At 37.6% G+C, this 25,440-nt stretch overlaps 1 protein-coding gene and 1 long non-coding RNA gene across 4 annotated transcripts; both read right to left on the bottom strand.

Annotated features, from left to right (window-relative positions):
• Nucleotides 1–5,784: 5,784 nt before the first annotated feature.
• Nucleotides 5,785–10,964, bottom strand: LOC145632125 (uncharacterized). Its single transcript, XR_014112491.1, has 2 exons — nt 10,576–10,964; nt 5,785–6,147 (listed from the first exon to the last, which is right to left on the bottom strand). It is a non-coding gene; the product is annotated as an uncharacterized LOC145632125 (long non-coding RNA).
• LOC145632124 (uncharacterized) lies at nt 5,785–11,797 on the bottom strand. 3 transcript variants are annotated; one of them, XM_081684415.1, is made up of 2 exons: nt 11,096–11,797; nt 5,785–9,684 (listed from the first exon to the last, which is right to left on the bottom strand). In XM_081684415.1, the coding sequence occupies exon 2, from the start codon at nt 9,154–9,156 to the stop codon at nt 7,597–7,599; it is 1,560 nt and encodes a 519-aa protein (XP_081540541.1). In that variant the 5' UTR covers nt 9,157–9,684; nt 11,096–11,797; the 3' UTR covers nt 5,785–7,596. The 3 variants fall into 3 exon arrangements, with proteins under 3 accessions (XP_081540541.1, XP_081540540.1, XP_081540539.1); XM_081684414.1 differs by lacking the exon at nt 11,096–11,797 and adding an exon at nt 10,874–10,957; XM_081684413.1 differs by lacking the exon at nt 11,096–11,797 and adding an exon at nt 10,506–10,642.
• Between the last annotated feature and the right edge of the window lie 13,643 nt (nt 11,798–25,440).

The raw sequence follows: 25,440 nt of genomic DNA, 5'->3' as shown, positions 1-25,440 counted from the left end.
TACGGTCAAGGCTTGATCACGCCTATTGGACCATTTCCAGAGCCAAAACATGAAGAAAGGAGCGCCAAATGGAATCCCAATGCCTATTGCAAGTACCATCAAGGAAGGGGCCACACTACAGAGCAATGTTGGAATTTGAAGGACGTCATTCAAGACTTGATGGATGCAAACAAACTTCCTGGCGGCAAGAAGTAATAAATACAAGGCACGCAGATCCTTTGTGCAAGATTTCATGATTTCTTTCTTTATCATTCCCCCATTCATGTCTAGCATAGGTTTTCCACTTTGAATTTATTTATATGTTTCATGTGTTTCGTTCACCTTTTCCATTAATAAAATGAGCAATTTTCCTTTACATCACGATCATAGAATTTTTCATTCATTCTCAAAAAAAAAAAAAAAAAAAAAAAAAAAAAAAAAAAAATCAATTACCGAACTAAACCCAAGGTACACTAATGACTTGAGGCACCTTTGCAACCATGACATTCCCTGTTAACCGTTCAATCACATTCCATTTCTTCATCAACCATTTTGAGCCTCGTCTAACGTTTGTCCTTCATTTCTTCAACCCACATTCACTCAACCCTGGGATTTGAAGATGTGTAATTGTATAACATTCAAAAAAGCAAAAAAAAAAAAAAAAAAAAAAAAAAAAAAGTTGAAAATAAACTTGCAAAATTCAAAATTACACATCTTGGGGATTCTCTCGGGTCTTGAACCTTTTACCCCTTTCTTCCTTAAACCATCAACTTAACCACATTACAACCCTTGAAAGACCTCTTTGAGGTGTACATACACTTGTGCAAAGTTCGGTTAGAGCTACGTTCGGCCTGATTCCTAACGGATACATAGGCAACCTCACATCGAGGTGCGGCCACATTCATATTCATATCCAAGCATTTAGAGCTAGACTTGGGGGCTTGAACCCAAATCACATTAGCTTACCCAGCCTGAAGAGCCATCATCTTTAACTCTTCTCACATCTCTTTCCATCACCATTACCCTTGCAGCCAGCCTTAGTATCACATTCACACACTTCACTCACACATTCATATCCAAATCATCATTCCCTTTAAGAGCCCTTTATCATGAAATCTTGTTTTAACACTGTGCATGTTTCATCATATTTAAAGACAACATTCAGTAGAAGAAACATTGTATACTTGCTTAGCTTCCTGACCTGAGCAATGTTCATTGTTTCGCATAATGTGCTAAGAAACATTTATATATCAATGATTTTTAATCATACAAAGCATATCGTGCTTAGCTCCTTGACCTAAGCAACGTTCATTATGCAATAATCACTATACGTGCTTAGCTTCCAGACCTAAGTGACGTTCAAAATCGCTTCTTTACACCATATATGATGCTTAGCTCCATGACTTAAGTTCATTCATCTATCGTGTCACATGATGTAATTGTCCTTAGCCTCCTGGCCTAAGAACATGCATCATGCATACATTATTTTCAGGACAAGCAATTCAATCCATACGATTTATTTCGTCTTGCTCAAGGAGGAAGTTCAAAACTTCTCTCCCTTTTCATTTTTTTATTTTGGGGAAGTTCAAAAAACTTTTTCCAAGTTTTCATCGAAGGAAGTTCGAAAATAAAAGTTCAGTTTTCACATCTTTCTTTTTCGGGAGAAAGTCGGTACCCTCCACTCATAACAAAAATTGACGGAAAATTTTTGCTTTTGCATCTTCGTTTGCTTGTGTCTGCACACACACATATACACACACACACACACACTCACAAGTCATACACATGTCATGTCACATCAAGTCAAACTTGGTAAAGTTAGTGGTCAAGTCAATCACAGTATGTACGAGTCCATTGACAAATTTATTTTTGCAGGTCTTATCTACAGCCCACGTCCGAGGACAAGCGGACCATCTACAGCCCACGTCCGGGGACAAGCGGACCCTCTACATCCCACGTCCGGGGACAAGCGGACCACCATCATTTCATAACGCAAGGTTCTCGATACACAGAGACTTGCAATCTCATCATCTGTCGACTTTCCTCAAGCATGGAAAGTATTATCCGGTGGATTTCTTCAAACATAGAAAACTGCCAAGTCGGCTTTCCTCAAGCATGGAAAGCGTTATCGGTGGATTTTTCTTCAAGTATAGAAAACCGCCAAGTCGGCTTTCCTCAAGCATGGAAAGTGTTATCGGTGGATTTTTCTTCAAGTATAAAAAAACCGCCAAGAAGTCGGCTTTCCTCAAGCATGGAAGGCATTATCGGTGGAATTCTTCAAGCATAGAATGACACCAAATTCATACGTCGACTTTCCTCAAGCATGGAAAGTGTCATCCGGTAGGTTTCTTCAGGCTTAGAAAGCTACCAAACTCATCTGTCGGCTTTCCTCAAGCATGGAAAGCATTTCAACAAACATCATTCGGTGGATTCCTTCAAGCATAGGAAGCTACCAAGCTCATTTGCCACCGATACACTGGTGTCAGATAAGCGTTCTATCCCTTTACTCTTTTATCTGTGGAATTAACATTTTTTGCAGGTATCGGCGTATACAGAATGATTTAGGATCACAGAACGTCTTAAATCATTCTCCGTCCCTATCAACTACTTTGACTATCGTTTTCGAAACTGACGTTTCTACAAACTCAGTCAAAGTGGGGGCTTCTGTAGACACCTAAAAATGTCTCCCCAAAACCAAACCCGATGATAAATAATCTTTCACCGCCACTGTTGGTCGGGTTTAGTATTTAATCCCGAGAGTGCTTAAAAAATTGTATTTTATTAAATTCTTATTTTTGAAAGGTCCATGGATTAGTCTTGGTGTTTGGTAAAAGCATAGTTTTAATTTTAGCCCAAGTTTGTTAATTAATTTTAAGCCCAAACCTTTTTATTTTATTATTTATTTTTGGCCCAAACGTTTTATTTTATTTTATTAGTCCAAAAAATAAAAAAGGCCCGAAATTATCAATCGGCACTTAAAAAGCCGAAAGAAATTAGGGTTAAAAATGAATTTAGACGGAAAAATGGACTGGAACTGACCGTGTCACGGTACAGCTTGACCGTGTCACGGGAACTGTTCCCGTCTGACGGTGGGACTTCCCGTGACACGGGAGGTCTGCCGTGACACGGAGAGTTCCGTGTCCTTTCCGCGTAAACCCTTAACGCGTTTTCCGTTCCGTTTTCTGAAAATTTCCCGCGTCACTCCAAAACTGACCGTGTCACGGGAACTTGTACCGTCTGACGGTACAGTCTGACCGTGTTACGGTACAGTCTGACCGTGTCACGGGATACTTTTTTAGGGTTTTTATCATTTTAGGGTTCCGTGTGTTCCCTCAGCACATTTCCCTATAAATACCCCCTCATTTCTGATGTACGGGGCAAGGAGAATTCTATTATTCTTATTTTTCTCTCTTCTATGCTCTTAACCTAAACACTAACCTACCCTTTTCACTTCAAAATTCCTTCTTCAAGCACTCAAAGGAGTCCATATTTCACTCGAGGTTCTGTCCTTAAACCAAGGCGTGAAAAGTAGAATCGTTTGAGGGTTTGGCCCCAAAATCAACCTTACTTTATTTAATTTAATTTAATTATTGTTTTGTTATTTCCTTGAAGTTACTAACTCGTTTATTATTTTGTAGTTGCAAACAAACAGATTCAAAGTAAGGATCATGCTCTTTTTACTATTGTTATTTTTCTAACGATCTTTATGTTGTTGGAATTATGATTAAATTGGTTTTTATATTAATATTGATTCTATTATTTATTTTGATCACCATATTGCATGTTAAAGGGAATATGTAATTGAAAATCACGACTAATAAGATAATTTGGACAACCGGTTTAGGATCCTTTTTAATCTTGTTGTTTAATCAATTGATCACCAAATATTTAGAATTATGTGTGCATTAATCTTGAACCAATTTAGTTAAATAATAGTTTGGAGCGAATTGAAATATTGTTTGTATGCCTTTGAGATCACAAGAATGCTTTTCAATATAAGAATCGAGTAGAGGCCAATACGGGCGAATGTGACTCCATGACTCACTTCGTACCATCATCCCCGATCCTCCTTTCGTGGTTCCGAACCATATGAAGTTAGTAATCTCATGGATTATGAATGGGGTGTAACCTTCACGGGTCAATCGTTGTTGCCTATCATTGTCCCTTTATCGTGGTTGCCTTTTATGATCCGTGAACGGTTTACAAGTTCCTTAAAAACTTGTTGGCGGCTCCCTACTTTCCTTGTCCCTAATCGTGTCCCTTATCGTGTATGTCAATTCCCACTTCCTATGAGTGCCAAGCATATTCACAACATGCTTTTAACGTAGGCGCACTTCGAGCGACGCCTACAACGCCTGGAACCAGGATTGGCGCCAGACGCCAGCATTGGCGCCTGGCGCTAGCCACTGGTCCTGGCGCCAATGAGCCAGTGCTGGCGCCAAGTTAGTTTTTCGATCTTCAGACTCTGTTTTGATAAATTATCTTTTTTGGATGATTTTCTCTATAAATATCGTATCGAAAACTCCGTTTTCAATGATCAAGAGTCACCAATTCTCTTTATTCTTAAGTTTTCATCAACATTCATCAACAATCATCAATTACCATTCATTAATTCTTTTCATTCATTCTTTAGCATTCTTTCTTTCTTGCTTTTTAATACAAAATTCCGCATTCACAAGATTTAGAAACACCTAGCCATATTCGAAGTTGCCTTCGCCCTAGGCGTGAAAGGTTTAATTTCTGAGGGTTTGGTCCCAAATATCTCTTTCAATTATTTAATTTAATTGTTTTGTTTATTATTTTTCCTTGAAGTTACTAACGTGTGTATTTTGTTATTAGAAAGAGGTACGAGGCATCCACGTAAGTACTTTAATTGATTAATTGATATTATGATGTAGAAATCATGCTTATATCATTATGATGTTCCTAGTATCATGTCTAGGGTAATTTTAATATTAAATATGATTGTTGCGATGCCTTTTATTTTCTTCCTAATATTTATGATTGTTAGTATCATGTTAGGGCTAAAGATTTGATTTTTATTGCTTAGTGACATGCTAGGGTTTGTTATTAATCTTGTTAGTATCATGCCTAGGATCTTGCTATGCTTTAACATGATTATGATTGATATAATTATTATTATTATTGATTGTTTATTATGTTGCTTGATTATTTTATTGTTATTGCTTGATCACCTTTATTGCATGTTAAAGGGAATTGGTACTTGCAATCACGCTTAATAAGATAATTAATAATCTTGTTAGGGTTAATTGTGATTATAATTCAAGTGATCGCCAATAATAGATTTATTTGTGCATTAATATTCAACCAACATAGATTAAACAGGTTTAGGGTTAATCCTATTGATTGCATGTTAGTCAGAAAGCGCACATGAATACGAGCAGAATAAAGTAGAGGCCTATTATTAGGGCAGGTTCAATCTCTTTTAGGTTGGATTTGTACCATCATCCCCGAACCCTTATTTGGTTCATGACCTTATAGAGTTGACGATCTCTTGGATCGTTAAGGGGTGTAACCTTCACCTCGTGAATGGTTTACAAGTTCCTTAAAAACTTGTTGGCGACTCTTTTGCTCTATCTTCTTCCCTTTTGGACGCCACCGTACTTTAGTGTATGATCACAGTGGGGTTCAAGCTAGTGGGATTTTAAAGGCTTGAAACTATTCCCTACACCTGCGAACGTTTGGCCCCTCTAACATTCCAACTAATGATCTTCATAAAAAATAGATAAAAGAGAAAAATCCTTCAAAAAAAAGAATGGAGTGTGTACAAAAGACAATAAGTCATGGAAAAAGATGGTACATCGAAGGTCAATAGACAAAAACAATAACCAGGTCATCATTAGGCGACCAAATTCTTGAGTCCCAATTGGAACATGTATATGGTAAAACATAACAAGAAAAAACCCAATACAAAATAAAATAAAAGGTAAAAAATGACTATAAGAGAGTATGGTGTAACTAGGAAAGACAAAAGTACAATCAATTTACCAAATAGGCTAACACAAGCAGACAAAGGAACATTAAAAAACAGGCCAAAAGACGAACTCTGTGAAAAAAATTCCAAAGTAAGTTATCTGAGGAGCAACAATCCCTATCAACCATGGAGAAGAGAAAGTGGTATTGTAGGAGGTAGACAAAGTGAGAAGCCTGCAACCAAGAATAAGACAATTAGTACAACAGAGGAAGAAGAAAAGTGTAAAGAAACCCCAAAGAGAGGGCAAAAGAAACCAATAACATAGTAAAACAAACCAAGAATATAGGAAATTAAAGGCAGAAAACATAATAACAAAGGGAGTAAAGGAAGAAAAACTAGGAAAGAATAGAGACAAGACAAAAAGACAAGAAGTGCTCAGAATAAAGCTACTGGATAGCCCTAATATCGAAAAGTGATCCTCATAGAAAAGGGAGAGTTGTGCAGCATGCACTCTGAAAGAGAAAGGGGAGCACCAGCACCAAAAAAAGAGGAACCAATAGCAAATATTAGGGAGTAAGATACAAGTAGGATCTTTTGTTAACCAATTGAGAGACAAATAAGGGACAAGACTAGGCACAACAACCTGCGAAGAATCATAGAGCAAGGAGCATCTAGTGTTTGGCAAAGGTACTGAGTAAAAGGGAGGACACTCCTCCCAGGCATACAAAGGCAAAGGATCCCAAAGCTTCACTACAACCATGGCCAGAACGACATGGGAGCATAGACTTAGGAGTATAAAATTATTCAGTTGGTAAAAAAAGATCCCTGTAAAGTGGAACCAGTAGCACTCATCATAGCACAACCAATTGAAATGGTAAAAAAAACCCTGTAAAGTGGAACCAGTAGCACTCATCATAACACAACCATAGGCAACACCACTCAATAGAAGAAAATAGCAAACTCTTAAGCTTCCAAGTCTTCACTTCAACCTGGCCCAAGAAGGGCAGGGAGCATAGACTAGGAAGTAATATATGAGTTATAAAAGACAAAGGGGCCCCTTCAGAAAAGAAACCAGTAGTAGTGAACATTGCATAACCAGAAAAAATATCACAAGTAGAACAGAGAAGGAATCCCAATGGAAAATAACAGAATATAGGCAATAGTATAGGCAAGGAAAATAGTAGACATAAAACCAAGGACATTGGCAAAGTGGAATCAAAGCAAACCACCAGAAACTAAGATGGTAAACACCATACTGTTCCAACCCAGAATATAGGTAATACTCATAAACAGGAATGACCAAATACAAAGGAATAAGGAGCACCACTTAGAGTTAACAAACAAGCATTGAACTATCATGGAGGATAGAAGAAAGCAAAAATGCACAAAAAGGAGACTGAAATAGTAGAAAGCTGACATATATATTAGTAAATATAGGAATAGCATCAGAACACTTGAAAGGTATACATAAAGTAGACTTAATGCATAGAGTAGTGAGAGTAGGGGACAAAATAGAAAAGAAAATACACCCAGCCTCACTATAAAGCTAGTACTATTTACAAGGAAAACTATACAAAGATAGAGAGTACTAATGGAAAAGATAAACATTTGACTAAAATTTACAGTAGCAATATCCAAAAGCTGACTAGTAAACCGAGAAGATCCATCTAGAAAGAGGCAAATCATTTTTTAAGCAGCCTAGAGGAGGTTGAGTCTTCAGCTTCCCCTGTCCTCCTTCTCTTACCAGAGTCAGAGGAATTGGCTGGGGTATCCACCCCCATAGCATCAAAGAACTGATGCTCATAATTTGAGGAAAGGCCAGTGTGCTGCATGATATTAGTGCCATATTCAAAGACAGGAGGAGTAGTGACACCTTCCTCGGAGTCCTCATTAGCCAACATTTCATCCATAAGGGAAGGGGAGCTGTTATCTTCAATCAACAAGGGGGAAGCACTTGTTGGAGTAGGAGTAAGAGAAGCAACCCCAACAACCTCCTCAATGGACTCATTAGCCATAAGCATGAGGTATTGATTATCCATGGGAATAGGGGATGAAGAGGGGACATGAACAACAATAGGACCAGAAGGGAAGGAAGAAATCTTAGGGGAACAGTTCCTTGTAGGCTGAATGATGGAGGTACCAGGTTTGAGCTTTGTGGGGCCTGGAGTCCTAGTCCTTCTAGGGAAAGCTCTTCTCCTAGGCACAACCTTAACCCATTTAGAGGGAGTGAGGGTAGAGGAAGAAGCAGGGGCAGACCCACCAGATTGAGGAGAGGAGATAAAACTATTGTTCAAACGTTCGATGAGAACATGCATAGTGGACTGAGCAATCTTAGGACAGTTATCTAAAGTATGGGAATCAACCCCACATTGAGGGCAAACTTCAGTCATACCCTCATAGTTTATATGGATTTCTTTAATACCATCAGAGAGGCTAAGGAAAACAGATCCAGGGATAGGTTTAGTGACAGAGACATTAACACAGGCTTTAGCAAATCTAAGTTTTTTCTTAGTCTCAGTAAAATGGTCAAGCTTAACTAAAGTACCCACTGGAGAGAGAATAGAAGCAATACATTGGAAAGACCAATAATGATGAGGAAGGAGATAAATTTTGACCCATTGATCAATAGAAGTGATAGCAGTATTGGTAGCAAAAAAAGTTTCAGACCATTCAAGCAAAACAAAATTCAGCCCTTGTACAAACCAAGGTCTCCCAGCCCAAGCATTATTTTTATCCTCACTATTAGAGAAAGTGATCAGTAACCAGCCATTCCCCAGAGGTTGAAAGTCAACATCCCCTTTCAGAAAATTCCAAGAACTCCTAAGTTTACCCTCAATGATATGCTTGAAAATCTTTTCCCAAAAAATTTTACCAACCAGACAAACAGTAGACATTTTTTCAGCAATGATTGGATCAGGGGTGGGAGTAAAAGGGAATTTAGGGGTTCCCTTAGGTGAAGAAGGAGGACTTACAGAACGAGGGGAAGGCCTTATTGAAGATGAGGCAGGTAGAAAAATAGAGATTGGAGGCACACTAGTTCCTGAAGGAAGGGGAGGGGGAGCAGAATTCTGATTTTGATCTCCATCGTAAATGGGTTGGTTTGATGAGGAAGGATGGTGAGGTCCATGACCAAGGAGAAGGTTATTTCCCACAGTACCCTGTTGGGTCCCCAAGTTGGGAGGGTGATGAGAAAAGGCTGAGACACAGTCGGCATAAGAAGGAAGGGGGACAGAAGAAGACATGAGAGAATTAAACACAAATAAGCAAGGAAAAAGACCAACTAAACAAAGTAAAACTAAAATGGAGGGAAATGTAGTTTGAAACCAAATGAAATAGTAACCAAGGCTATTTATACCACAAACCCAAAGCAAGTAAGAAGCACAGGGGAAAATGAAGAGTAAGAGGGCAACATAAACAATAAAGGAAAGCCACGTAAACAAGAACAAAGAAAAGGGTGAATCATAAAAAAAAAATGCAAATTAAGTAAATCATTGACATGTAATAGTGAGATTAGACAAGGGTTGTAACAAATTACATGAAGTAAATTTAGCAACTTACAGCATATAAACAAAGCAGGTAAAAAATACAAGGAACATGCCACGTATAAGCATAAGAGAGAACAAGTAAAAAGAAGAGATAGAAAGAGAAAGAGAACTCCCTGAGAGTAGAGAGAGAAGGAGACATGGAGAAACAGAACCCAGCTGGTCAGCACATTAGAAGTCAGGCAACATTGTTGCCACTTGTCAAAAGTCATAGAGATAAAAGAGTACCTAAAGAGGAGGAGAGTAATAGTATAAATAAGTACAGTAGGAAGCAAATAAAAAAAAACTTGTGAAAAAAACCAAGAGAGCTCCAATTAGAGTAGGAATCATAACAGTATACTAAAAAATTCACTTTAGAGAAAAAAAATATATAAAAGGAGAGAGCATCAAAAGAGTCAAAAAATAGGCAGAGACAAGGGGAGGGGATAAACCGGTAGTACATAGAGCATGAGAGATAAAATAAACAAAACACAAGAGGCAACGGAAAGTGAGATAACCAATAGCAACACAAAAAAATACAAAGAGATGGAAACGTCTCTAGAAAGAATAGAAAATACCCAAACACACAGGACAAGTTATAGAAGGCAAGAAGCATACAAAAAAATACAAGCAAATACGGAGTCAAAATTTCAACCCAGAGGATTGAAAATAAATTCAAGGGTAAGTAACTACATAAACCCGAAACGAGGGCAAAGGCCAAGAATATTCCCAAGGAGAAGGTCGTAATTTGAATCCAAAGGATCAAATAAAGGGCGTTGAGTATGAGTAAACCCAAGTTTAGATTCAAGAGCAGAATCAGAACAATTGACAAATAAAAACACTTAATTTGAATTAAGAAATACAAATTATAATATGGAAAAACAAGGAAGTGGTAGCGGTTAGTGTTTGGGTTTGGGATTAAAAGAAAAATTTTGTGGAAAACATCTCATAAAGGGATCTGAGGATAAAAAAGAAGAAAAAAGCAAAGAGGAAAGCTGAAAAGGAAGCACACTGTATATATGAAAAACTAGGAAATGAAAACTAAGAGATAGGAGGATAGGGAACTATACCATTAGCATAAAAGATATCCCAAAGTGAGTATAAATCATACACCAAAAGATAGGGTGGAGTACTTCCAACCCGTTGGAAATAAATTAAATTACCGGCGTTGACAACCAAACTTACGAGCAAACTAGCGAGTAGCAATCGCCATAGGGAGGAGACCCCTTTAGAACATAGAAGTAGACACCAGCTATTAAGCAACCAGTTAGGATGATGTCGGAACAACAAAAAATGCACATAGCGTCTCAAGCGGATGAGATTAAACCGGTACTTGATTGTGAAATTGAAGACAACATTAACCCAGGAAGGAGAAATTGGAACTAAAATTAGGATATTATCAAGAAATAGATGAACAAAAAGGAGTAGGAGCACAAACCGGCGGAGACAGGCATATGAACTTAGGGTTAGCATATCTTAGAGCATTTTCTCTCTCAACATTTTCTCTCTCTCTAGAGTTTTTTATTTTTTTGTACATAAATTTCAGAATATATAATACGGAGTAAAAGGATTCAAATTAAAAATATAATAACACAACTATTTAAAATAAATAAATAAATAAAATAAAATAAAATAAAAAAAACTCAGGATACCTATTCACCTCTTGAAATTTGAACATTATCATCCCTTTCTAAATGTTCTAGTTTATTTTGCATCTCTGTTTGTGGAATGATCCCTTTACATTCAACAAATGGCATGTATGAACATATATAATCATACGGATGATGTAGAAGACTAGAATCAGTTGATTCAACACTGAACAATATAAGAAATCTCAGAATAAGAATCTGTATACGCTGAAGCCAAAATCTCTTAGCATGAAAGGGAAAGATATAAAAAGGATGCAAGATACAATAGTATCCACATTGTTTTGGTGAGCTGCTATGTGACATGCACTAGAATAAGGATATAGTTGAAAGAAAATTACTAAGATAAACCTCGGCTGTATTGTGCAAACCAAATATTGGTGCACTAAAGTGCCTTTTGCAAATTTTTCTAAGTTAATAGTTTATAGAACTAAAACAAGTAAAAAATAAGAATTTAAAAATAAATAAATAAATAACGGCATGAAAATTGGACACCATTGTACTAAAGTGGGGCGACATGAAGATTAAGCGATCATGAATAATAGAAAACTTTGAGCATCATGTATACCTGTACATTAAATTAAGCCGAAATAATTATTTAGATAAAACATGTTATGAAACACATATCACTCAACAAATATAAATGTAACATTATTAAGTTTGAAACCATACCCATCAGGAAAGTGATAGGCTTTCCCGGGCTCAAAATGTCCCAATCCCACATTACGTCATGGACAAAATTCTAGTTAAGTAATGGAAATAATTTTCTCCAGGCACAAACTAATAGACTCTTAATCAACAATTAAGTATAAAATTCTAAGGAAGAACCCAAAGTCCAAAAATTATAGGAGTTTTAGCAATTGATATAATCGATTGTGTAGGAAAGAAAGTACTGTAAAATCAGAAAAATATAGATTGAAATGTGGGCCGAATTTGTTCAAACGTAGGTGAAAAGTTGTGACGTGTTTAAAACACTGTCTTACAAGCAAAATTCGCCCTGACTATGGTGCAATCGGAGATGGCGTTGCCCCCCAAGATTTAGCACATCGATCTCTCTTAGTGCACTCAAAAAGAGAGATTAGGAACTAACAATATGCTCAGAACTAATTTAGAGGAAAACTGGAAGAATAGAGAGAGAGAGGAAGGAAATCGTTTCTGTGTGTTTTCAAAAGCCACCTAAAAAACAGATTTTTATAAATGAAGGAAGCCATAACTGATGGAGAAAATCAAGCTACAAAATAAATCGTGGGAGAAAAATCAGGGACAGTTACAAACGTTTAAAAACCGAGTCAAACGTTGTTATCGCGCATGTGCCTTGAACACGAACCAGCCGAACGGCGACGGCGGCGTGCGTGGGGATGCCTCCTTCTAGCCCACAACAATAGGGAAAGCACTTCAAACATCAAAGTATAAACACACATATTTAAACCAAGTAAAATCTTCCTTATCCCACCAATGTGAGACAAAGAGTTTTCCTCCAAAAATAACAAACTTCCTTTGCATTATTTCCAACAATCTCCCACAAATGCAAAGGAAAAAGATTTTAAAACCAAAACACCTGTTTTGAGAATTTCAATAGGTTTGATACTTAAGTACTGGTATCTTTCGATTGAACCAATACATAGTGAAAATTAGGCAACTCCTTGTTAAGCGAGTGAACGAATCCTCACTCAACTTAGAAGTTAGATCCAAATAACACATATCTTACCTTAAACATTATGAGTTCCACGATAAAAATCAACCACCAATATTGGCCATTGAACTTGGGATGCTCATGAGTGCTTTAGAAAGACTGCCCATGTCTTTCATAGAAGGTGGTCAAACCTTCACACCCATGAAGGTGATTTCATCAAGTCTATCACATAGACCACCCAGACCCTGGGATATGAAATCATTAAGAGCCTTTGCTCATCCTCACATTATCAAAGCGGTGAATTCATTAAGTCTGTCTCATTAGGACCACCCAAATCCTGGGCAACAAATTCATTAAAATCTTAACCTCACTAAATATACAAGTCATTGAAATGGAAAGTGTACAATTATGAGTCTTTCCATGGCTTCGTTAGTCCACATGAATCCTTGCGTGAACAAGGTCGGGTATCCACCATGAATTCCTCGACTAACGGGCTGCAGCCCCATTCCCCTCGACGTATCAAGGACAAGTCTTATATTTAGTCCTTTAGTTAATGAATATGCTAGATTCCTCTCAAATCTTACATATTCCATAGTAATGACACCACTTACTATCAAAGTCCTCACAGGCTCATGTCTCACATTAATGTGCCTCTTTTTGCCATTGTAAGCACTATTTTTGGCAACACAAATAGGAGCTTGTGAATCACAATGTAAAGAAATGGGAGGAGGAGGTCGCCCCCACAATGGAATATCTGCTAATAAGTTTCTTAAACACTCCACCTCTTGCCCGGGCAAGTCCAAAGCAATGAACTCAGGTTCCATAGTTGACCAGGCAATACAAGTATGTTTTGAAGACTTCCAAGACATAGCTACTCCACATAAAGTGAAAACATATCTACTAGTGGAACTTACCTCATCATTGTCAGACACCTAGTTTACATCACAATATCCTTCTAACACAGCAGGAAAACCAACATAATGCAAACCCCAATCTATAGTGCCACAAAGATACCTCAAAAGGCGTCTAAAAGCATTCCAATGTTCTCTATTAGGGCTATGGGTATATCGACTAAGGCTACTAACTGCATAAGCTATGTCAGGTCGAGTGTCGTTCATAAGAAACATTAAACTCCCAATTATTTTAGCATACTCAGTTTGTGACACACTATTGCCACTATTCTTTTTCAAGGGAATGCTAGCATCATAAGGAGTTTTAACAGGCACAACATCATAATTGTTAAATTTCTTTAACCCTTTTTCCATATAATGAGATTGAGACAAAGAGAAACCATTACTAGTTTTGGTAACTTTGACACCCAAAATCACATCAGTTTCACCTAAGTCTTTCATCTCAAACTGAGAGGAAAGAAATTCTTTTTCATTAATAACATTAATATGTGTACCAAAAATCAACATATCATCTACATATAAGCAGACAATTACACAATCAGTACCAAACATTTTTTAGTACACACACGTATCAACACGGTTTGCTACAAACTCAAAACTGAGTATGGTTTTATGAAACTTTTCATACCACTGTTTTGGGGCTTGTTTTAACCCATACAAATATTTCTTTAATTTACATACTTTTTGTTCATGTCCGGGAACCACAAACCCTGGAGGTTGAACCTTATAAATTTCCTCCTCTAAGTTGCCATTAAAAAAGCAGTTTTTACATCCATTTGATGCACAGTCAGATTATAGCTAAAAGCTAATGCAAGTAAAGTACGTATAGTGGCGATCTTAGTCACAGGTGAATAAATGTAAAAGAAATCAGCACCAAATTTTTGTGTGAACCCTTTAATCACTAGTATTGCCTTATATCTTTAACATTACCATCAGTTCTAAATTTTCTTTTAAAAATCCACTTACAACCAATGGCTTTACTACCTTTAGGTAAATCAACTAGTCACGTATGATTAGACATGACAGACTTTATATCACTATTATTAACAGCTTCCTTCCAAAAACTAGCATCAATTGAACTCATGGCCTCTTCAAACGTTTTAGGCTCATCATCAAACAAAATATAACATACAACAAGTTCATTTATTTTATCAACATCATTGAATTAAATTAAGAAAGCAGTCAAAAAATCAAGACCGAAGCTAGTCTCAGTTCTATGTCTCTTACTTTTCCTAGGTTGTACAACATCATCATTTTAAACAACAGGAGAAGGAACAGGCATAGAAGAGGGTGCAAGAGCATAAATAGTCAAATCATGAGATAAATTGTTTTTCTTCAAAGGGAAAATATGCTCAAAAATTCCGCATCTCTAGATTCACACATCGATTTGTCATTTAAGCACATGAACTTGTAAGTTGCACTATTTGCAGCATAACCATTAAATATAGCATCAAAGTTTTTAAGTCCAATGTTTTTCCGTTTAAAGGAAGGTAAGGCAACTTTAGCAAGACACCCCCACACTTTCAAATATTTAAGGTTAGGCATGTGGCCTTTCCACAGTTCATAGGGAGTTTTGTCAAGGTTTTTTATGAGGTACTTTGTTCGACACGTAAGTAGCAGAAAGAATGGCCTCCCCCCGCATATTATCAGGAAAACCAGAACTTATCCTTAAGGTGATTGACTTCTTCAATCTTCATATGACCAACGAGCTCCTCAAGTGACATATCCTTCTTCTTGTGTTTAAGATGGTTGTGGTAGTTGGACCACGAATCATGTAGCTTCTCGATCAGAACATTGGCTTGCAGCACCTCACACATCTTCATACCCTCGGCTAGAATGTCAGCAACTAGGTTCTCGTACTCATGAAACCGCTCCATAATCGGCTTGTCATCAACAAGCTGGAATTTCAGCCACTTTCCCATTGCATACTTCTCCTTTCCCGCATCATCATTCCCATAATTCTTCTCAAGAGTCTCCCAAACAGATTTAGCAGATTTGTTGTTAATGAAGATATCGAATAGAGGGTTGTACATGTGACTCAAAAGATGACCTCGAACGAACTTGTTGTGCTTCTCATATTTAGCAATCTGTTCGTCTATGGAAGAAGATGAAGCAACAACAGTAGCACTACCTCCGGTTTCTGGACAAACTGGTCAGTCACAAACAAGAACATAATCGACCTCCAATTGTTCGAAGAAAATTAGCAGCTTCTAAGACCAACGTTTAGAGTTAGTCCCATCAAGGGGTTCAAGTTTTGAAATATCAAGAAGGGTTTTTGCAATCAAAAAATCCATGATCTAAAACTACAGTAAGAATTTTGCTTCTAAATTGTAGGAAAGAAAGTACTGTAAAATTAGAAAAATATAGATTGAAATGTGGGCCAAATTTGTTTAATGTAGGTGAAAAGCTGTGACGTGTTTAGAACACTGTCTTAGAAGCAAAATTCGCCCAGACTATGCTGCAATCGGAGATGGTGTTTCCCCCCAAGATTTAACACAACGATCTCTCTTAATGTGCACTCAAAAAGAGAGATTAGGAACTCACAATATGCTCAGAACTAATTTAGAGGGAAACTAGAAGAATAGAGAGAGAGATAGAGGAAGGAAATCATTTCTGTGTGTTTTCAAAAGCCACGAAAAACAGATTTTTATAGATGAAGGAAGCCATAAATGATGGAGAAAATCAAGCCACAAAATAAATTGTGGTAGAAAAGTCAAGGAAAGTTACAAACGTTTAAAAACCGAATCAAACGTTGTTACCGCACACGTCCCACAAACCGAACCGACCGGACGGCGGCAGCGGCAGCGCACGTGTGGATGCCCCCTTCTAGCCCACAACAATAGGGAAAGTAGTATAAACGCACATATTTAAACTAAGTAAAATCTTCCTTATCCCACCAATGTGGGACAAAGAGTTTTCCTCCAAAAATAACAAACTTCCTCTGCATTATTTTCAATAGATTGTATATCTAAAGCAAGGAGTTTTGCAAGACCACACACATTGACTCTTTCTAACCAGTTTAGTAATCACATTGTCTAAACCTCTTAACCTCTCATTAGTCACAACTCATAAGGATACATAATTAAATAAATATACCCTATATAGTTTTTGTGTTATTTTTAGTAATTTACAACCTCTCATTTCACGAATTCTCTATAATGATGTGACTAATTTTGAACAAATTTCACTTATTTTTTGGTGTTTAGAAAGCCACAAGGGCAGAGGTGAGAGTCGATCCCAGATCTCCCAGGGTCGTGAGTGAAACTCTAACCACTTGAGTTATCCCTTACTCTCTCAACAAATTTCACTTCTAAATCTAAGGACACATACATATACTACTATCATTGAACAAAAGCATATAATTCATATTATAAAATAAACACAACACACCTCGAATTGAGATTACGACGAGATTCATCTACATGTAAATTAACAATCATTCCACTCTTATTATTCCACTCCAACTCATGATTTCCTTTCAAATCTTCAACATGCCCATAATGATAAACATTTTTTCTAAACTTAAAAAAAAAACTAAAAAAAATTGTTCTGGATGAGTTCCGATACGTGATGCCTTGGGGTTGTAAAGGTTTACCGTCCAATTCGATGCCTGCACAGTCAACGCAGATTAACTAGCCCGGGGTTATCCGGGAATAACCACTCTGATGCTAAAGTTACCAATCTTAGAAGAAGAAGGAATAAGAGAGAGAAAGAATTTTAGAGAGAGAGAGAGAGATTGTACCTCTATTATGAAAATGTGCTTGGGTATATATAGGGAAACAACCAAGCTGGTGCCACCTATGAGTGTAGGTGGAAAATCGACCTTGTAGGTAGCAGGTGCCTGCGCGGTCTGGAGCAGCTCTCCACATGGCCGAGAGAAAGGCCGTAATGGATGTTGATTGACTGTGATAATTAACCGGTTCTTATCGGCTAATAAGTGTCTTTGTCGGCATCCTCCCGTACAACTAGTCCCCGAAGTGAGGACATCGGTGGAATCGGTGTTCTCACTTAATATGTAGGTGTATCCCATATTCATTCATTTTGAGCAACTTGTAAAAAATATTTGGACTTGCTTAATAAAGAATAATGAGGTTAAAATATCTCCTATTTGCCCCCAAAGTGAGCTAAGTACCGATAGTGCTTTGCTCAATTAAAACAAAGAATAATGAGATATAAAAAATCTCCAATTTGCCCCCAAAGTGAGTTAAGTACTGACAGTACTTTGCTAAAACAAACTAAGAAAAATGAGATTTAAAAATCTCCGATTTTCCCCCAAAGTGAGCTAAGTACTGATAGTACTTTGCTAAATTAAAAAAAAGAAAAATGAGATTTAAAAAATCTCCGATTTGCCCCCAAAGTGAGCTAAGTACCGATAGTACTTTGCTCAACTAAAACAAAGAAAAATGAGATTTAAAAAGACTTTGATTTTCCCCCAAAGTGAGCTAAGTACCGATAGTACTTTTCTCAATTAAAACAAAGAAAAATGAGATTTAAAAAATCTCTAATTTGCCCCCAAAGTGAGCTAAGTACCGATAGTACTTGAATTATTTAATTGAATACAACAGGAAATGGGCGGGAAAGTACTAGAGTATAGTGGGACACGTGTTGCAAACCTGGAGAAGCGAGTAATAGTGTGTCGCATTCTCAACAATTAGATTTCATGCAGCAACTGTCAAATCAAAAGTCATTTTTATTGAGTATAAAAAAGAGAAAACGAACGGTTTTCATCATTTGAACTTAGGTTTTCAAAATAATTTCGAAGAGAAATTTCCCAGCGCGTTTCTTCGTCTTTCTCAATTTCGCACCGAAGGATCTTTCTCCTGAGTTTTGCAGATGCGGTAACAATTTCTATACTTCAATCGTTCGGTGGCTTGATTAGCTCTTGTTTAGAGGTAAAATTTTAACTTTTGCCCCCCGTATTTAATTTATTTTTTATTTTCCGGTGTGCATCATATGCGTATATAGTGGATTTTTTGGTGTTTTGTGTGTTTTTAGTTAATTATGCCTGAATATGTAAAGAGCTATTTACGGGTAAAGCCATTGTGGTTGACCCGTTTATGCACTTGTCCTCAGCGCCAAAGAAGGAAGCTGAAAAGTTCTCTCGGCGCGTTAGTACTTTCATTTTAGAAGACATTGATATTGTCGAGGTTGAGTCCATCAGTGTTTTCGATCAAAGTGACTTAGAAATTCTCATCTACGAGTACGGTTCAAACCTTGGCAAAATAAGTGTTAAAAGTGCAATGATGCCAAGGTCCAAGCGCCCAAATATCGGTTATGATCAAGCCGAGAGTTCCCTTAGACGCCCCGGTAAAGAACCATTAGAGGAACCTGAGACTCAAGGGTCTGACATCCGTGATGAAGACGTTGAGTCCGTGGAACGGAGCATCGATTTCTAGAGGGAACAGGACGAGGAAGAAGGCGATAGCCAAGAAAAAGAAGAAGAAGTTCATGAACCCAGCATGAGCAGTGAGGAAACTGATGAGGAAATTAACGAAGACATCAATATCGGCGAGCAAGTAATTGCCGAGGAAAAGGTTGATGAAGGCTACAACTCGGAAGATGACGATGCTAGTCACCGGCAACCCTTGCAGCTCTCCAATGAAATCAAGGTGAAGCAGGTAAAAGTTGATGATACATGGTTAAGAACTGCTACCGAGAAGAACTACTGCAATGTGGGCAAGAAGTTTTTCGTCTTCCTGATGATTATGCTCTTACTCTTCCCGAGTCCGGCAACACTGTCTTCGATTTCCCAGAGGGGCATATTGCTGTGTACGCCAAGCATTTTTAGTCTGGTCTTCATTTTCCACTTCACCCTTTAATTGAAAAAATATTTAAAGCTTGGAATGTATGTATTGCACAACTGACACCGACAGCAGTTCGAAATATTGTGTCGTTAGTTTGGGTCATGATATATATGGATTTTCCGTTAACTTTGAATGTGATTCGCAAACTTCATTAGTTGAAAAAAGACAACCAATCACCAGGTTGGTGGTCACTTTACACTGTTACCGGCAAGGGTACAGTGTGGCCGAAACTGACCAATTGTAAAAAGTGGCAAAAACAATTTTATTTTGTGAAAGTTCCTGATACCTTTGACTTGCGAAGAACTTTCCATCTCCCTCACACTAGGTTTAATACACTTAGAGATAGGAAATTAGGAATACTTGAACAAAAAGCCTTTCGGTTCTTTGATTGCATATATGTAAATGAAGGTAGTAAAGTTACAGCTGTTCCTAGGGAGTGGCTGCCCAACTGTAATTATAACTTGGGCAATGCTCCTCTCTCTCATGTCGGTCTGTGCCATACTGATGAATCTATAACTTATACTAAAGTAGCAACTGCTGATGTCATCTTTTTCCAAAGTTGTATACATGGCTGTAGACACCCATTTGTGTCTCCCCAAAACCAAACCCAGTGATGAGTACCTTTCACGTCGAATCATAATCGAATGAAACGAAAGTGTGGAAAGGTCTAGTGTTGCGGAAAGTTTTATTTTCTTTTCTCCTCTTTCTGTTTTTGAAAACTTATTTTTAAGAAAACAGCCAATCCAGTTTGGTTGGTCCATGATATGGGTCCAATAATAGTGTAGTTGGATGGGGTTTGCAAAGACCTTCCCAACGATATATTATAAGCCCAATTTCGATGAATATTGAGGAAATTATGGCTAATTTACTAAACTGGGCCTGGTTTAAGCTTTATATGCGGCCCAATGATCTAAGGGAGGGCCTAATATGATTTATCATTCCTAATGCAATTAGGAATGGTTTTAGCCTTCTAGAATCTTCTAGAAGGTTCTTTTCATTCCTAATTCAATTAGCATTGATAAATTGACTTTGTTGGCTTTTCAGAGTTTTAATCAAAATCAAATAACATTTTCGAAGAAATTATATTATTTTATCGTCCAGTACGGTAAATTTATCGGATTTTCGAAAACGCGTTAAAATCAAGACTGGCGTCCAACCCCATGCCTTGGCGCCAGACGCTAGCCATTGGCGCCTGGCGCTAGCCGTTGGTGCCTGGCGCCAGCTAGCCAGGGTTGGCGCCAACCTCGTTTTGCGTGCATCAGACTCTGTTTTGTTAAATTATCTTTTTTGGCTGATTTTCTCTATAAATATCGTATTAAAAACTCCGTTTTCATTCACCATTCATCATCAATTCTCATCTACGATCATCTACATCTATCATTCACCAATTCTCTTCATTCACAAGTTTTAATTAGAATTCTTTAAAACATTCATCTTTCTTTCTTACTTTGCTTTTTCATACAAAATTCCGCATTCACAAGATCTAGAAACACCTAGCCATATTCGAAGTTGCCTTCGCCCTAGACGTGAAAGGTTTAATTTCTGAGGGTTTGGTCCCAAATCTCTCTTTCAATTATTTAATTTGATTGTTTGTTTATTATTTTTCCTTGAAGTTACTAACGTGTGTATTTTGTTATTAGAAAGAGATACGAGGCATCAAAGTAAGTACTTTAATTGATTAATTGATGTTATGATGTAGAAATCATGTTTATATTGTTATTATGATATTTCTAGTATCATGTCTAGAGTAACTTTAATATTAAATATGATTGTTGCGATGCTTCCTATGTTCTTCCTAATATTTATGATCGTTAGTATCATGTTAGGGTTAAAGATTTGATTTTTATTGTTTAGTGACATGCTAGGGTTTGTTATTAATCTTGTTAGTATCATGCCTAGGATCTTGCTATTTTTATTATGCTTTAATATTAACATGAACATGATTATGATTATAATTATTATAATTTATGATGATTGTGAATATAATTATTATTGTTATTTTGATGATGATTATTTTATTTATTATTATGATTATTATTATCTTGATTATGATTATAATTTTATTGTCATGATATTTATTATTATTATGTTGCTTGATGCTTATTATTTATTGCTTGATCACCTTTATTGCATGTTAAAGGGAATTTTGGTACTTGTAATCGCGCTTAATAAGATAATTAATAATCTTATTTAGGGTTAATATGATTATAATTCAAGTGATCGCCAATATTAGATTTGTATGTGCATTTATATTCAACCAACATAGATAAACAGGTTTAGGGTTAATCCTATTGATTGCATGTTAATTAGAAAGCGCACATGAATACGATCAGAATAAAGTAGAGGCCTATTATTAGGGCAGGTTCAATCTCTTTTAGGTTGGATTTGTACCTTCATCCCCGAACCCTTATTTGGTTCTAGACCTTATGGAGTTGACGATCTCTTGGATCGTTAAGGAGTGTAACCTTCATCCCATGAACGGTTTACAAGTTCCTAAAACTTGTTGGCGACTCTTTTGCTCTATCTTCTTCCCTTTTGGACGCCACCGTACTTTAGTGTATGATCACAGTGGGGTTCAAGCTAGTGGGAATTTAAAGGCTTGAAATTATTCCCTACATTTTTTGGCGACTCCACTGGGGAGGATTTCTATTTTAATTCCTGAATTTGTTTCGGCAATGATTTAGAATGAGTGGATGAGACTCGAAAAGTTCTAAGTATTTCATGTGCGTAATTTTGATTAACATTATTGTCATATGCATAAAAAGGATCTCATTGGAAAGACCATCCGTAATGAGTCAAAAACATAGGATTTTACACGTAGGAAATTTGAGAAATATCTTTCACAACTAGGACTGAAATAACACCGCGCAAAACTGGAAGATTTTATCGAGCACAGAAAGCTGCTGAGGCATGTGGGAAGTAGCGTCAGGGGCCAGAGCTTGGCGCCAGACTTTTAGACGTAGCGCCAGACGTCAGCATTGGCTCCAGGCGCTACAGTTAAAATCTGGCGCCAGTCTCTGTTTGCTAGCGCCAATTTCCCCCAATACCGAGCCAGAAATATGCGTTTTAATTTCGACCGGTTTTTCGTATTGTTTGCTCGATCCTACTTCCTGATTGAATTTTTTCTTACTTTTCTGAAACCCATATGTGTTCTACATATGGACATAACCCTCTGGGAATTCATGCTCCATCTACCCGATTGAACGCTCCGTGCAACAAAGGGTACATCCGAGATGTTGAATTCACCAAACCATGGAAGCGAGTTTTTTCTAAAGCTCGTGGTGTCCCATCCACTCGCGCCAACCCTTCACGGTTAGGCTTCCGCGCGGTGCATCCGGACAATTAACCATGGACCCTCTTTGACTAAACCATATCCCGAACTTTAGAGAACTAGAGCCATGGTTAGGTTGCGAACGCATTGCATCATATTGTGCCTACTTGACTAATTGTGCATTATTTGTTGTGCATATATATTCTATGTTTCTCTTAACCGTTTGTTGACTTGTGTTGAGATTAAATAAATTAATGACTTAAAGAACTTTGCTTAATTAATTAATTAATTATTTAATTTGAGTCAATAAAGTCTATTTTTTTTTTTTAATCGGAATTGACCTAGTACGACTTTAGGCATACCCCAGTTGACTAATAATACCGAAAACAGTCCCAGACCAAAGCTCCACTATTGGCGCCAAAGTCTGAGCTGTAGCGCCACACTATGGTGTGTAGCGCCTGACGACAGATATGTTGTCTGGCGCCAAGCTCCACAGTGTGACGTCAGTTCTGTCGCTTGGCCGACAGTTCGGATTATTTGTCGAGTCGTCACCTAAAGTCTAATTAATCAGTCCTCTGTTTAATTCGGTTAATTTTCGCTGTCAATAACACCTTGTCGAGTCATTAATCGAGTCTTAGTCACATAGTCTAGCCACATGGTCATGACACGAGTCTTAACGCACCATCTACACTCACTAGTCTTAGCACACACTTTGAGTACATTACCATGACCATGTCTTAGGTTCATGCATGAGTCGGTCTTTTCCGTCATTTGAGTTGGGGGTAAATTCTATCCCTAATCCTTCATATCCCTCCCTCTAAATCTTCTTCATGTTCTATTCCAATCTTTTTTTTCACTTCCTCCATCCATTGCATGTTAAATAAAGTTTGAGTCAAATAATTAATAATAAGTATCCCCAAATTCCTTTTCCACAGTACTTGGTTGAGGAGAGAAGGGCGATTAATCAAGGACAACCTCTTTATTCAAGTCTCTCTTTTTGATAAACCGATTCGTCAAAAGAGGAAGGCTAAGAAGATAATGGCAACTCAAGAAGAAGTCAATGATCTTAAGAACCAACTAGCTACTGTGACTGAGACACTGAAACTTCTTGCACTTTGGCTCGATGACCCCGTGAAGCAACAACAAATGAACCTCATGCAAGAGAGTCTAAGCAAGCTATCTAGTGACTATAAATTTCAGGGCATGAGTTCACAAGGGGTCTCGCTGGACAAAGAACTTCTTCCGCATAAGTTCAACGCCACTGACATCCCTAAATTCAAGGCAACAGATAACCCTTACTTCCATCTAAGAGCTTTCGAAACTATAATGAGCATTAAGGGTATCGATAAGAAGGTTTTCCCCTCTCTGTTCCCACTATCCCTCGAAACCGTTTGTCAACAATGGTTCTTTTCTCTTGAGAAAGAAAAAACCTCTTCTTGGGAGTCGATAACAAACGCTTTCATAGATAGATATAAGTGCAACATCCAAGACGAAACAGACTGTAGACAACTCGAGATATTAAAACAAAAGGAAAACGAAGGGTTCACCTCTTTCTTCAATAAATGGAGGGAAACTTCCGCTAATATGGTCAAGGCTCCTACCGAAAAAGAATATGTGAGGATGTTTATCAAGAATCTCCAAGGGAAGTATTCAAAGCACTTAAAGTACCAACACAATTTAGATACTTTCAAAGCTGTCTATAATATAGGCATTAACATTGAAGATGACCTTCTGAAAGATAATGGTGCGAGAGGAAAGAAGAACGACCATCCTTCTTCTTCCTCTCCCATTAATGAAGTACATGCCACGAACGCCTCTAAACCACGAATCCAAAGATCAAAAAGAGTGTTCACTCCACTTGGTATGAGTTATGAAACGGCTTTCGAGAAGCTACATCACAAAGGACTAGTCATGCCCATAGGGCCCATCAAAGATCCAGTTCCAGAAGCTAGGCCACCTAAGTGGGACCCTAATAAGCACTGCAAATATCATCAAGGAAAGGTTCACGACACTGAAGAGTGTTGGAAACTCAAAGAAGCTATTCAAGATCTGATCGATAACAATGAAACTTCCGAGATTCTAGCCATCAAAGATGACCAAGCATCCTTTGATCCATCACTTCTTATTACACCTGTAGGAGAGCCTATGATCGAGACAGCTTATATGACCTCTCTCGATGAAGTGGCTATAATTGAGGAGGATGAAAGTCTTTTCTTACATAATACCAAGGAAGACTCGTCAAGTCTAAAAGAGGACATTCGAAAACTGCAAGATGTCATTGCCATGCTCTTGAACGTGGTAGAAGGATTAGCAAATCGGGCGATGGCCATTGAACAAAATTCTAGCCAAGGGTTTAATGAAGAACTCAATGCTCCTAAGCCACAAGCAAAACGGACCATTGAATAATACACACCAATAAGAATGACTTACAATGAAGCTTTCGACTGTCTTCACAATCAAGATCTTATCCACCCCATTGGTCCCAGTCAAGACCCTCCACCTGAAAAGCGGTTTCCCAATTGGGATCCAAATTCTTATTGTCGATACCATAGAGGTCGTGATCACACCACCGAAGTATGTCTCGCCCTCAAAGATCGTGTTCAAGATCTCATTGATTCAAATCTCCTTCATGTTCCTCCGCGCGACAAGAAGGCGAAGATTAGTAACAATAGTACCAGTGGCTGTAAAGGGAAGAAGAACGACTATCTTTCTTCTTCCGAAAACACCTACTCTAGTAATA

The sequence above is a fragment of the Chenopodium album genome, chromosome 5, assembly GCF_948465745.1.
Source record: "Chenopodium album chromosome 5, dcCheAlbu1.1, whole genome shotgun sequence".
Taxonomy (NCBI): Eukaryota; Viridiplantae; Streptophyta; class Magnoliopsida; order Caryophyllales; family Amaranthaceae; genus Chenopodium; species Chenopodium album.
Note: the sequence above shows the minus strand (reverse complement) of the source record. Positions and strands in the feature narration are given on the sequence as shown.